General features: G+C 36.1%; 1 protein-coding gene across 1 annotated transcript in view; it reads right to left on the reverse strand.

Annotated features, from left to right (window-relative positions):
- LOC110910264 (piezo-type mechanosensitive ion channel homolog) overlaps positions 1 to 15,435 on the reverse strand; it is a 31,002-nt gene that overhangs the window by 14,239 nt on the left and 1,328 nt on the right. Inside the window, exons 2-15 of the mRNA XM_022154961.2 lie at positions 14,059 to 14,139; positions 13,419 to 13,575; positions 13,159 to 13,316; positions 12,221 to 12,377; positions 11,945 to 12,131; positions 11,289 to 11,404; positions 10,890 to 10,974; positions 9,812 to 10,027; positions 8,771 to 8,948; positions 5,149 to 5,277; positions 4,876 to 5,049; positions 3,842 to 4,075; positions 2,415 to 2,829; positions 1,202 to 1,818 (exon numbers count right to left, since the gene is read on the reverse strand). Of these exons, the coding sequence (XP_022010653.1) occupies positions 1,202 to 1,818; positions 2,415 to 2,829; positions 3,842 to 4,075; positions 4,876 to 5,049; positions 5,149 to 5,277; positions 8,771 to 8,948; positions 9,812 to 10,027; positions 10,890 to 10,974; positions 11,289 to 11,404; positions 11,945 to 12,131; positions 12,221 to 12,377; positions 13,159 to 13,316; positions 13,419 to 13,575; positions 14,059 to 14,139 (2,904 nt within the window). The remainder of the gene's footprint in view (positions 1 to 1,201; positions 1,819 to 2,414; positions 2,830 to 3,841; positions 4,076 to 4,875; positions 5,050 to 5,148; positions 5,278 to 8,770; positions 8,949 to 9,811; positions 10,028 to 10,889; positions 10,975 to 11,288; positions 11,405 to 11,944; positions 12,132 to 12,220; positions 12,378 to 13,158; positions 13,317 to 13,418; positions 13,576 to 14,058; positions 14,140 to 15,435) is intronic.

Here is a 15,435-nt window from a genome sequence, read left to right on the forward strand (position 1 = left end):
GGTTGATGCAAACACAATGAAATAAATAAATGAATCCGTGATGCTTGTAAGTATGCTGAAAACTCCACACACGTATGAATGTGTAACGATGATAGCATGGAGCTTGGTTTTAAATTGCGTGACGCGCTCGGATGCGTTTGATCGAAAAATCTGATGCGCGATGCGAGCACATCACCTATGCAATGCACTCTTTATAAAAAAAAATACTACAAAATTATTTATGCATAACAACTTATAAAAACTTACTTAAAGTAAAACAAATGACGTAATAAGAAGATACGAGTTGTGTTTTTTGGTTCAAATCAAGCATACTAAAATGTTTCTCGAACCACAAAAAGTGTTTAGGAACCATAATGGTCCAAATCAAGCATACTACGATATTAATTATAGAAAAAACCCAGCTCGTCAACTATGGCAATGCGCTCTCATCAGCGCATCACGCATTATGCGCGCATTTTAAAACCAAAGCATTTGGCTTGTGGAAAAAAGTCACATGTAAAAGAGTAGATAATACACAAGCCAAATTCTCTGAACCTAAAAGTACAGAGGTTTAGGCTATTTGTCAACACTCGTTAAGTGTACAATTTTAAGTTTAACCAGAATCGAATCTCCATACTATTAAACGTTAAGAATAGTCTTTATAATTGGGAAAATGTAATAGATAGAAATTTAAGTCCATTTTGGTAATTATAACCTTTCTCGTTCATTTTTAGTAATTATAAGTTCTGGAATGGCCTAATTAGGTAATTGAAGTTGTCATGTCCCTATGTGGCCAAAATATAGGGCTATTCTATGCATATTTGTTAATAGCACTCACAGCGTGCGCTATAGCGAATAGCGTAGCGAAGCGTTCATGTGTCGTCTGATTTTTGCGCCTCCATACCAGGTAAATAGCGGGATTTTAGGTTTTTATGTTTTTTTTTCTGTTTTAATATAAATAGTGGGATTTTAGGTTTTTTGGTCAAATATACATATGAAGCAGCGTATTTGGATATAATATATACATATAAAATATTTCTAAAATTTTCTTCTAGTGTGACGCTAAACATAAAATAGTCCCCGCTATTTCATCGCGATCGCTACGTAGCGTCTAGGTAGCTTGTCGCTATCGTCCGCTATTCACTATTAACAACTATCATTCTATGACACATTAAAAAACGTGTAGATTTGATTGATTTGTTTAAGTGTTCAAATTTCATACCCTGTTGACCTTCCAATTCTTGGTTGTTTGCTGGCCATGAGTTGCTGCTTTTTAATCCAAATTTCTTAACAGGTGAAAGAATATTATCCCCATTTGGAGTTACAACCGGTAACACGTCTTCTTGAGAGAAAAACAACGCGCAAGGTTCTTCCCATTGACCAACACCCGAAAGCCAACTCGGCATCTTCTCTAACCAATGAAAAACATTATATTGCAGCGTACACGCAGCAATCACTAGTACTTTAGCCCGTAATCCCGCTTCTAAACCCCAAGCCCCGGGTTCATACACCTTTAAACCTAAATAACTAGATAGATTATGATGTTTCTGTCCAGGAAACATCTCAAGTTGTCTTCCGCATAATTGGAATAGATATTCTAATGTGGCAACGAATCCTGAGTAAGCTATAAACGATTTTGATGGGACCCGTGAAGCTTTAGGTAAAATCGAGAAGAAAACAGTACCCAGAAGATAAAGGAGACCGAAAAAACTTATTGGAGATATTGATGCATAAAACATAGCGAAAAACAAGATTTTTTGACTATGCCATATTAAAAGGCGTCGAATAAATCCAATCACTCCGAATTGCATCCTATTTGTGTCTTCCAAATTAGGGTACCTGTAAGGGGTGAGCAAACCTTAACTGTTAACTGAAATTAACCGATAACCGAACCGAACCGAGTTAACCAATAACTGATACTAACCAACGGTTCTGGATAATAAATCGGTTATGGATATAGTTAAAGGTGTACAATAACCGAACATTAACGGAGCCGGCCCGAAATGAATTAAGGCATGCTTTTAAAATATATCTATATTTAAAATATACATGTTCAAGGACATGAACTCTATATACATAAAAAAACATATACGAAAGCTTTTTATGTTAGATAATTAGTTTTAAGATGTTTAAAAAATAACTATTGTATAAAAATTGACTCATTTTATGCATGTGTATGTTAATTTTTTTCTTTTTTTATTTATAAAAACAAATGTTGACTGAGACAATAATTGTCTGATATGTTCATTCAGTTTAAATTTTACTTCAAACTTAGATCGGTTAATTAACCGAAGCCGAACCATAACCGAAGCCGATTAACCGAACCAAAGTTCGGTTATGGTTAAGAAAATTCCATAACCGAAGCTAGCGGTCACAGATATGGTTAAAGGCAACAACCGAACTGAACCAAACCGCCATTTGCACACCCCTAGTACCTGTTTTGTCTCCTTTCATAGCTGTAAAGTTGCATTGCGATTGTTATTGCTAAGGATTCTGAAACGTTTTGGAATACTGTTGATTTGGAATTGTAGCCTAAGTATGTATAAAGATCGACTTTTGTCGATATCCATCCCTCGAAGGTTCGGAAAATGCATAAAATGTAGATGAGAATGAACATCACGATTGAGTATGCTTTTAGTGGGAACCATAGACGTTTTCTGGATGTTTCAGCAAGTTGTCTACCTGTAATCCAGAAAAGAAGAAGAAAAAGGTACCCGAATGACACGTAATTTGGTCTTGTCATGTAGACCGTGATAAGTATGGTTATAAACGCAATGTAAGTGCCAAGCGACCGGTAAATCGACAGAAATTTCTGTCCTATTGCACTGAGATATGACGCCACCTTTCTCTCTGTAAAAAGAATAAAAAGCAATTATGAAAAAAGTTTCATAATAGAAAATAAGGTTAATTGTACCAAATTATGACATAATTTGACAACTTTATTGTATACAAGTTAACTACTGCAGTTTTGTGCAATTGTAAGTACAATCATTTACATTAAACTTTATAGAAAGTTATTATAGTGGACTTTGGTACAACTATTTTACATACAATTTCAACGACAATTTTTGTATGTTAGATGCAATGGGACAAGTAAAGTAAGTTGTATACAATGGGCAAACAATGAAAGTATGTTATAACTTGGACTAAAGAAAATAGTAAATGGGTTGCCGTATTGGTTAAAGATTTCATACATTTGAAGAAAAAAATGGTATATATGTTGCATTAAATGGTTAAAAAATATCAGATATGTTATAATGCCATTTTCAACCCTGAGGTTCGGCCAGTTTTACGACGCTCGTCCGAAGGTTTGTTTTTCCGCATCTGGATCCAAAAGGTTTGAAATCTTGCCATTTTCATCCGGCTTGTTAACTCCATCCATTTTTCTCGCTAAGTCAGGGGTGTTTTCGTACATAAAGTGAAAAAGACCGAATTGCTCATTAAGTGAATACTTGTACATTATGCTAAATGCTTGTACATAAAGTGAAAAAGACCGAAGGGTATTTTCGTACATAAAGTGAAAAAGACCGAATTGCCCATTAAGTGAATACTTGTACATTATGCTAAAAGCTTGTACATAAAGTGAAAAAGACCGAATTTCCGTTTAAGTTAACAAAAAAGACGGAAATACCCTTGACTTTACAGAGAAAAATGGATGGAGTTAACGAGCCAAATGAAAATGGCAAGATTTCAAACCTTTTGGATCCAAAAGCGGAGAAATAAACCTTTGGACTAAAGTCGCAAAACTGGCCAAACCTCAGGTACGAAAATGGCATTTTACCCAAATAAGTATAAAAAAACTATAAGATCAGGCAAATATATTGCAATATTAATTCGAATTTCATCAGGGACCGATGTGTACCTTGGGAGGGATTATCATTGTTGTCTGTAGTGTTATCCCACTCATAAACAGATAATAAAACTGATTTGTTTAAACCAGCTTTCAAAATGCTAAATCCAACTGGAGCACAAGGTGTGTGCTGCACAATTGCTGAGAACGAAAACAGAAGTTTGTGACCGTGTTTTTGGATTGCACAAAAACATGCAAGCAAAGCTATTTCCACAAAATCCCAAGAGCTATCGCGTTCAAGGAGACCTGTGTGAATTTGGATAAAGATTCTATTAGCATGATAAAAATTATCGGTTGATTAAAGTTATAGATAGTTAATTGTATATTTGTGTCATGAGTAAACTGCATTTTACATCCTTTAAGTTTCAGCAAAATTTTAGGTGTTGTCCTTTAACTAACGAAATTACTGTGGATGTCCTTTATGTTCTAATCTTTTTACAGGCGATGTCCTTTATGTTTTAATTCCTTTGCAACAAATGTCCTTTATTTTTGTAATATATTTAGGGAGAAAGGACACGCTTGTAAAGAAATTAGAACATAAAGGACATCTGTTGTAATTTTGTTTGTTAAAGGACAGCGCTTGAAATTTTGCTGAAACTTAAAGGACGTAAAAGCAATTTACCCTTGTGTCATTAATCAGCTTTCTAATAGCAGACCCCTTGCCTGCTTCTCCAAATTTGATTATTGTAACACTAATTAATTCGAAAACTATATCCATAACTGTCTGAAGAACACTCAAAACTAATTCTTATGACTTGAATTCACAATCATTTTAAACTCAAATCCACACACCCCATAAGTCTATAGTGATGTGCTATTAATAACTTGTTATGTTATGTGTTATTAATAACTTTCTATGATAATTAAGTTCATTCAAAAATCTCCAGAAGGATACATTTTTGTTGAATAGAGTTAGAAGAGTCATATTTATAGACAAGATAATTCTTGGGCTCCAAGTCAACATAATCAAGGAGCTCTAGTATAATAGTAACAATAAAATAATAATATTAAAATAATATTGTCTAAATATTAGAAACAGACAATACCTAACTGAGATAAAATTTCCCAACTTATAGTCTCCTTTTTCGTCAAGGCTACACAGACCATATTTATCTGAAGAGTGTACAAGATTGCGAAATGAATCTCACACAGAAGAAGCAAGGCCCCTTGCACTCTCGTGTTGATGCGGTGGCTCAATAAATACAGAAAAAAGAATATCACTGAGAACAGATGAATATTAGCACCTTATAAAGCTAGTTCCATAATTAGATAAATATAAAGTTATAAACTAAATGAGATAATAAAAAAAAAAAACTTACTATATACAGCATGGATGAAACCAGGCTTCATTGCAATGAGAAATATTTGTACCAGCATTAAAGCTCGATTACATTTGCGCAGTACCCAAGCAATTGTGGCTACAATCAACACTTTTGTTTCTTTTTTAGCTGTAATTAAAATGAAAAAGAAGACGAGTGTATGCTTAGAGTGAAACAACATATTTATTGTATTATTTAACATAAAAAAGGCCAAATCAACATATTTATTAGCTGTAATTGTGGCTACTGATATGGATATCGAATCAGAGTAGGCTCGAGCGGAAGCGGAACAAACACACACACACACACACTAGCAGAAAATAAAGAACACGAGAATTTACGTGGTTCGGTCAAGGTGACCTACGTCCACGGGTTGCAACTAGGGTTTCACTTTTATTAGATGCTCACAACTGTTTTCAGAATGATACAGACTACAATTACATCATAGGTATTTATAGAACAAGATTAGGGTTTCCTACTTGGTCAACAAGTTAACTAAGTGGGCCTAATAACTAGGGCCGGCTAACCCTAATTAGGGCCGGCTACCCTAAAGCCTACGAACCCAACAATCTCCCACTCGGAGGCTTTGCATAGTCCACAAAGTACATCCAAGAAACCTATCACCAGTAACTTCAGTAATCTTTACGTTCAAGTCTTCCCAGCCTCCAGTTCCAAGAACAAGCTAAGACTTCAGTCACATCCAAGCCACCTAGTTGCAACCACACCTCTCATCAAGTACCTAAGAGACCAGTTGAAGCTCCCACAAGCTCCAACCCAACAGTCTTATCAGACCCATTCTCTATCTCAACCGGCTTGCACGATCCACCAGCTCCAGAGATACACCGAGAATTAATACCACTCTCCACATTTTGCAAACTATTCCAGGAGAGCTTTTTTCTTTAGTCGGAATCTTCGTCTTCAAAACCCAATGGTTCTTTGTGATTGTACCCGGAACACGACCCCTGCTCCCACTATCACCAAATCCTTAGACCCCCGACCACATTCAACTGACATCCCCAAAGCACCAGGATTCAAGTTCGCAAATTGAACCCTCTTCCGCTTACTAGATTCAGTGAACCAGACTTTATGTTGTACAAGGACGGCTACTCCCTGAGCAGGTATCTCAACTAGATACAACGATCCTCGTCTCCTCCCACAGGCAACAACAAGATTTCCATCAGTCACCTTCCACTTCCCACCACCAAACTTAACATCTAGTCCCTGTTTATCCAGTTGACTAACAGAAATAAGTTCCTTCGTTAAACCTGGAATTACCCTGACGTTCTTTAAGTTCCATGTAGTGCCCAGTGGAGTCTTCAGATTGACATCTCCCATACCCGTAACATTAAGAACATGACCGTTAGCTAATCGTACCTTTCCAAAGTCACCTTTTTTCAGATTCACCATCGTCTCCCCGCTGTGCATGGCGTGAAACGAAGAACCAGAATCCATAGCCCAAGAATCTATAGACTCTTCACAGCAAACTAGTACGTCATCGTCAGATTCATCTAACACAACGCAAACTAGTACGTCACCGTCAGATTCATCTGACACAACGCTGTTTACATGCTGCTTACCATCCTCTTTCTTAGGATCAGGACACTCGTTTTTAACATGCCCCTTTTCACCACAGTTCCAGCACCTCACATTTTTCCCAGCTTTAGAAAAGCTTTTCCCACGACTCCCACTGCTTCTGTTTTTACCTCTTCCCCTGCTAACACTGAGCATACCAGAAGTAGATCCTCCACTAGTGTTCCTCCGGCGAACATCTTCACCCAAAACACTATCCCGGACCCGATCAAACTTCAAATTTCCAGTTCCAGCGGTTTCAGTGACCGTTGTCACAAATCCTGACCAGCTATCAGGTAAGGAAGATAACAAAACCACAACCTGAGTGTCATCATCCAACTTCATGCCCACAGTTGCTAACCTGGACAAAATTGAATTGACTTCGTTAATGTGATCAGCAACTGAACTGCCCTCGTTCATCCTCATATTAAACAGTTCCCTCATCAAGAACACCCTATTACCGGCAGACGGCTTCTCATACATATTTGACAGAGCTTCTAACATATCACGAGCAGTTGTTTCTTTCATGATATTAAATGCAACGCTCCTCGTCAAAGCCAATGTAATTTTACCTCTTGCCTTTTTGTCCTTTGAGTTCCAAATTGCCTCGGCAGCTTTATCCATTCCAGCAGGTTTTTCTTCCAGTACCACATCCAAATCGCATTCACCAAGCAACGCCTCTATTTGCATTCTCCACCAAGCAAAATCAGTACCGTTGAACTTCTCGATTCGGAACTTCCCGTCTTCAGCCATAGCAAACGAGAAAAACCAGAAAAAACCACAAGAAACCAAGCAGCCGAAACCCGAGCAACTTTCAATAAACCAGAAACCCGAAGTACCCGAACCAGCGACTTCTCCTGCAAACCCGAGCGTAAACCAGCGAATAACCAGGGTTCAAGAACCGAAACCCTAATCGCCAAACACCCCAAAACCACCAGATCTGCAACAGCAAACCCTACGGCGCAAACCCTAGACCTTACCAGCTGTAACCAGAGAATAGGTACGGGCCGTAAACAAGTCAGCGGCGACGGCAGCAACAGCAGATCAAGATCTCTCGTCCAGCTCTCTCCTTCTCCTGCGATAACCGCGTGAACCGTGTATTTTACTGAACCTTTGGCTCTGATACCACTTGTTAGGGGTATCGGATCAGAGTAGGCTCGAGCGGAAGCGGAACAAACACACACACACTAGCACTAGCAGAAAATAAAGAACACGAGAATTTACGTGGTTCGGTCAAGGTGACCTACGTCCACGGGTTGCAACTAGGGTTTCACTTTTATTAGATGCTCACAACTGTTTTCAGAATGATACAGACTACAATTACATCATAGGTATTTATAGAACAAGATTAGGGTTTCCTACTTGGTCAACAAGTTAACTAAGTGGGCCTAATAATTAGGGCCGGCTAACCCTAATTAGGGCCGGCTACCCTAAAGCCTACGAACCCAACAGCTACAATCAACACTTTTGTATTCATCACACTAGATTCCCATAATCAACATATTTATTATATTATTTAGCATAAAAAAGTAAAGATTATCTTCAAAATATATATTATTGAAACAATCTCACAGAGACCTCTAAAGCATAAAAAAAGTAAAGATTATCTTCAAAATGTATATTATTGAAACAATCTCACAGAGACCTCTAAATGTGTACCATATGAATACAGTTTTTAAGCATTTTTATTCATTTATAATTACTAGTTAGTTGAGAAAATTGTTAGTTTTTTTAAAACAATTAAGTGCATAGAAGATGTAAGAAAATTATTTGTCTTAAGCTTTATAAATACGATAATCTGATTGTAACTAAACATATTAGTATGTTAATCTAAATTATCTAGTGAATATTGATGTAAAAATATGGTGCATAAGTTGGAGTTCAAATATACTATGATAATATGCTCTTTTAACACCAAAATGGTGTTAATGTTTGGTGCATATGGATTCGATAAATTTAACGTATGAAGGGACAAATAATGAGGTGGCAAAGATGACTAAAAACTATATGATTACAAAAATAATTGAAAAGCGAAATGTAAGCGTCTACTCACCTTTAGGAGCCGGGTCTCCATTGGATGTATGGGGAACCTCATCAGAGATGTAAAGGAAAACAGAATTGTTCACAAGATTAACGAGTGCAACCAAAATTCCAAGAGAGAACTGCGCAAGGATAAAGAAACCCGGAAAAGGATAATGCCACAACCCCACCATTTCCCAGACCTCTGTGTCCTGCTTATGCAAATTAGATAAAATAAATAATGGAACGAGTAAGATTTCTCAATGAAGTTAACAAAGCAAGGGAGTGAATGCGGGTGGATTGGGTAATGAGTCAAAACGATGTGAAGCCAAAATGTGTGATTTTATGTGCGGGTCAAAATGGGTCAGCTTGGATCAGGTTGCCAGCCCGCCAACACCTTTGTTGGACTCTTAAAAAATATGTAACTAATTAATGTCTTCTATAGACTAGATGCCATTTTCGTCCCTGAGGTTTTGCCGGTTTTGCGACTTTCGTCCAAAGGTTTGTTTTTCCGCATCTGGATCCAAAAGGTTTGAAATCTTGCCACTTTCATCTGACCCGTTAACTCCACCCTTTTTCTCCGTTAAGTTAGGGGTATTTCCATCTTTTTTGCTAACTTAAAGGGCAATTCGGTCCTTTTCATTTTATGTATAAAGACCGAATACCACTGAAAAAGACCGAATTGCCCTTTAAATTAACATAAAAGACGGAAATACCCTTAACTTAACGAAGAAAAATGGATGGAGTTAACGAGCCGGATGAAAATGGAAAGATTCTAAACCTTTTGGATCCAGATGCGGAAAAACAAACCTTTGGATGAAAGTCGCAAAACTGAACAAACCTCAGGGACGAAAATGGCATTTTACTCGTTACAATATGATTACCGCAATGACGTTGTTAAAATAATTTGATTACTTTTAAACAAAACAATTTCGGAAACTGTAAGCATATGAAAAATTATAATAGGCGACTTATGGCACATTTAGGGACATTTAACCACTGCAGACTCATATAAATAAAATACATCCCAAATTAACCCATTTATATGTAAACAAGTTGAATGAGTTAAAATTACCTTTCCAAGGATCCCGTTCAGGTGTGAAAAGGCTATATTGAAAGCATATGTACTGACAGCCCACAAGAGAATAAAGACTAGGAGAATCCCGTTTAGCCGGTGCAAATGAAACAAAGATGGGAATGCAAATATAATGTAGCCTACATATGTAAGTAATCCAAGCGCGCACACACTAGCAAAATAGAAGCTCCATAAAGAAAGAGCAAACAAAGACACCTGTCAATTTCATCACTGAAAAGTTCAAAATAAATCGAAGGATAAATGGCATGCTCAACTTAACCTGAAACTACAATATGACATGTAGCTCAAGAAAGCACAATCATGAGATACATGTTACAATATATAAAAGTTCATCACCAAAAGAGCAAAACAAGGACACCTGTCAAATTCAACACTGAAAAGTTCAAAACAAATCAAGAGCAAAGTATATGGATGGTCCCTGTGATTAACCAAAATTTTAGATATAGTCCCTAGTTTTTCAAAAGTACACGGATGGTCCATGTGGTTTGCACTTTGTAACGTACTTAGTCCCCAACTTTTGCCAAAAGTACATGGATGGTCCCTGTGGTATGCACTTTGTAACACATTTAGTCAGAGGGACCATTCATGTACTTTTGACATCAGTTGGGACTAAATGCGTTACAAAGTGCAAACCGCATGGACCATCCATGTACTTTAAAAAAGCTAGGGACTAAATCTAAAATTTTGGTTAACCACAGGTACCATCCGTGTACTTTACTCATTAATCAAAGATCATTGACATGCTTATCTAACCTGAAACTAAAACATGCTATCTAGCTCAAGGAAGCAACAATCATGTGACATGTGGTACATTTTCAAAATATATAAAAAAAAAATAAAAAAAAAATCATCTAAGTTATTAACACACGCAAACATAAAATTTTCTCATTGTCCCGCTATAATTGTCTGAAATTATAGCACTTTGTTTAGATGGTCATGCCAAAAACTAGTGGCAACATGTAGTCATATGCTGAATACCTATTCGATATAAACATATTTTAACACTTGTATGTTATATACCTAAGGATAATGAGTATGCGTAGTTAAGGATATGTACCGGGGCACCATAGGTGAAGAAGTTGATGCTGAATGTTCGGAAAACTGCACCTCTTAACAAAAAGTTGGTGTCCCTTTTACCAGTTCTACAAATAACCAAACATTTGCATAAAATAAATTGCCAAATCAGTTGTAAACATTCAGCATTAAATCAAACACCCCTAAAGCACTATTTATAGATTTAACTTGCTTCCCGTGTTATTTTGTTTACCAAGTATATCCCTAATTAAATAGCTATTAAAAACAACAATATAATTTTATTAAAATAATAACTTCCATAATAAAAAAAAAAAAAATTTTAACTTGGGGCCTTATTATAAATGCACTACCAAGGGCAACAAGTTACACTTAGCATAACATTAAAATACACAAAATTTGCAACATATTTCAAGTCAATTACCTTGATTCACGAATGAAGAAAGAATTCGTTGATGGCAGAAGATGTTCGGTCAAGATGCCTTCTCTCATGGACATTACCAAATCCATATCCTCCAAGTCAGGCTTGACAAAAGATAACTGCACAAATGCTACACTAATAATTAACTGCCTCAAAGTTGGTTACGACAAAGCATCATAGCTTGCAGTCATTTGCATGGGTGATTATGTAGAAGTACACCATACGATCAAGACTTGTATACTGGGAAAAAGTAGAGGTGGGAATTTGAGCCCATTTGCTAATTAATGGGTCCATTGGGGTTATGTTTTATCTCTAATGGGTAAAATGGTCAAATAAAGATATAGCCTAAAAGGTAACAGGTCAAACGGTCCGAAAAGCAGAAGTTGCCCAAGTGTATTTTTAACGCATCAAACCCTCCTAATTCAGTTTTACTTTAAAGTTTTGATTATTACTGAAATAATATATGTTCTGTTATTGTAATGTTTTGACAAAAAAATGTTTTCGGTCAACCTGAGTCCTGACCCATTTTGATCCGTCAAAAAATTAGTGAATTACTGAATTACCGTTCTAACTTGTTACCCAACCTTCCCAAATATGTCGCCTCAAGAACAAGGTGTGCCCGAAAGTAAAATGTTGAACGAGTTCTTAAAAAGGAGTACCCCGAAGAAAAATATGATTAGTGAAAGACCAGAACAAATTTGTGTCCAACCAGATGCTGAAGAAATTCTGTATAAGCCAATGAAATCACCGATTGCACTAAACAACTTAGGTAAGCTTGTGGGAAGCTGATAGACATAAAGAAAGAAAATATTGAAACCCGCGTACAGCCAAAGAGGTCTCCACCACCTTTATGACAAAGTAAACAAATGCAAGAAACATTCATTAATATATAATGATACTTTATGCAGCAAGAATCAACATTATTGTACAGTCACCTGAAAAGGCCGTGGAAGTTGCTTGTTAATGACCAATCCACAAGACCCACACAGCTAGAAACAAAAAATGGTAAGGAAATCCAAGAAGTGTTGCTGATACCCACAACCAACTGAACAGCCGGCAACAGCAAGAACAAAACAACCTTCACATATGAACCTTCCATATCACCAGATCAAACAGAAAAGTTTCAGTCATTTAATGTTATTAAGGGGTCTCCCGGTTCACTTAATGCTGTTAGAAGAATCTAATAATGTCAAAAGGAATTGGAGTTCAAAGTAGTTAGAATCTGTGGTATAGAATTAAAATTATTGTATAATTATGGAATTAGAATAGTAATATGGTATAACTTTATAACTAATAAACAATTTAAAAAAATACTACTACAATAATAATAAAGGGTTATCAAAGATTTGGTTTGCTCAAATGGGAAAAGCATGTTCTAAAATTTAGAGCAGAGTACACGTATGGTCCCTGTGGTTAACCAAAATTTTGGACTTGGTCCCTAGCTTTTCAAAAGTACATGGATGGTCCCTGTGATTTGCACTTTGTAACACATTTAGTCCCCAGCTAACAAATCTGAAGGTTTCAGCAAGTCCAAGTTAGGGACTAAATGCGTAACAAAGTGCAAACCATATGGACCATCCATGTAGTTTTGGAAAAAGTTGGGGATTAAATGCATTACAAAGTGGAAACCATAGGGACCATCCGTGTACTCTTAGAAATCTAGGGACCAAATCCACAATTTTGGTCAACCACAGGGACCATCCATGTACTTTACTCTAAAATTTATAAGGGATATGCTTAATGCCATACAAACAATGCAGTATGCACTCCAAAATTCAGTTCTTAAGTGTCAAACTTAAACGAGATAAAGGCGTTAAGTAAATGCAAAGTTGAGGCTTGGTTAGTTGGAGAGAAATCATTAATCTGTACCAACCTATTTGCACTATGGCTGCTGCAAGAGTCCCTAAAAACGATTCTGCACATGTAAACAGACCTAATCTGATCTCATGGAGTTCGGTAAAAGCAGTAAATGCCGCTAATAGTTGCAAGATCAAAACGTAAATTACTGTTGGCGATTTCCATGTTTGAACTCTGCAAAAAGAAGATAATTCATTAGCATGCAGTAAGCCATTACTTATAGCAAGAGTGGTTGAAGCTGTAACATTATAAGATTGAAAATTAAATTAATCTCACATCATGAATCCTATAAACTTTGCCCACAAAGGTTCTTCTAAACTGCGTCTTCCACACCAAATGGCCCAGGCAAATAGAAAAGTCACTTGCGAAAGGATAACAACAAGTGAGAAAATAACAATAGACCATAGTAGCGTTCTCCCCCTTGAGTGAAATTCTACAAGAGCAAAATGATTTAAGTAAGCTTGATGTGATATCAATTGCTGAACATACACAATATGAGATCATGAAAATGCTTGAATTATATAGAAACGGGAACTCCACTTTATACAACTAAAATATTTTTTAAGCAGCCGTCAGGTAACCAATTATCCAGATATAACACTCATTTGAATAAAACTTGAAAGGGTTTATTGCAGGTGTGGTTCATTCTAATCATGCAAAACATGGGCCATAGAAGACTATCTTACTTTTGCACATCAGCCATTATCCTCACATACTTCAAAATAAACAAAAAAAATACTTTACAGTTCAACTGTTTTCTAATTTCCAAGATTAAATTAAACAATCTTTGGTCTCAACATGTTATTAATTTGTTAACTAGGCTAAAGTGGGATTTATATCCTACAACATCATAAAAATAACTTCAAGATACTTGATAATACAGAAAATAAAGATAAACAAGCAATATTCTCTTTACCTCTTTCCAGATAAACAAACAAGACAAGTAGAGAAGCTACCAAATTCCCAAGAGAGATCAAACTGCAATTCAGTACAGCAGCTGCAAAAAACAAATACTTGATGAAATCAACAATACATGATCTAAAGATTCAACATACACACGGTTATGAACTCCTTCAACTTGAATCCCCGAGTTAACTCACATCTGTACCTAAACTCTCCGATAAATTTCAATTGAGACGACTCACTGAACATAAGTCAAAATCAACAATAACTTTACATAATCACGAAATACATCACGACTACAAATATCATTTCATTGTATTGTAACCTAATACTCGAAAATTAACTGCTAATTAAGTTTTGTTAAGTCTCCTTGTCTTCACAGTAATCTCCTAATCCATGAGATTTATTGAATAGATTTTCTGAAGATTCAACAATCACACGGCCATGAACTCCTTCAACTTGAATCCCTAAGTTAACTCACATAGTCACATTTGTACCCGAACTCTCCAATAACTTCAATTGAGAGGACTCACTTAACATCAGTAATATAAATCAGCAATAACTTTACATAATCACGAAAAACATCACAGACTACAAAGATAATTTCACTGTATTGTAACCTAATATTCGAAAATTAATTGTTAATTAGTTTTTAGGTCTCCTTGTTTTCACATTAATTTCATAATCCAAGAGATTCATCAAATACATTCTCTTCATATTCAACAAGCACACGGTTATGAACTCCTTCAACTCGAATCACTGAGTTAACAACATATGTACCTAAACTCTCCAACAAATTTCAACTGAGAGGACTCACTGAACAAAAGTCATAATCAACAATACCTTTACATAATCACGAAACATCATGACTACCGAGATCATTTCATTGTATTGTAATCTAATACTCGAAAATTAATTGCTAATACGGTTAGGTCTCCTTATATCACATAAATCTCATAATCCAAGAGATTCATCAAATACACTCTCTGAATATTCAACAATCACACGGTTATGAACTCCTTCAACTCGAACCACTGAGTTAACTCACATATGTACCTAAACTCTCCAACAAATTTCAACTGAGAGGACTCACTGAACAAAAGTCATAATTAACAATAACTTTACATAATCACGAAATACATCACGTCTACATAGATCACTTCATTGTATTGTAACCTAATACTCGAAAATTAATTGCTAATACGGTTTTTAGGTCTCCTTCTATCACATAAATCTCATAATCCAAGAGATTCATCAAATACATTCTCTTCATATTCAACAAGCACACGGTTATGAACTCCTTCAACTCGAATCACTGAGTTAACTCACATATGTACCTAAACTCTCCAACAAATTTAAACTGAGAGGACTCACTAAACAAAAGTCATAA

The sequence above is a fragment of the Helianthus annuus genome, chromosome 15, assembly GCF_002127325.2.
Source record: "Helianthus annuus cultivar XRQ/B chromosome 15, HanXRQr2.0-SUNRISE, whole genome shotgun sequence".
NCBI classification, from domain to species: Eukaryota; Viridiplantae; Streptophyta; class Magnoliopsida; order Asterales; family Asteraceae; genus Helianthus; species Helianthus annuus.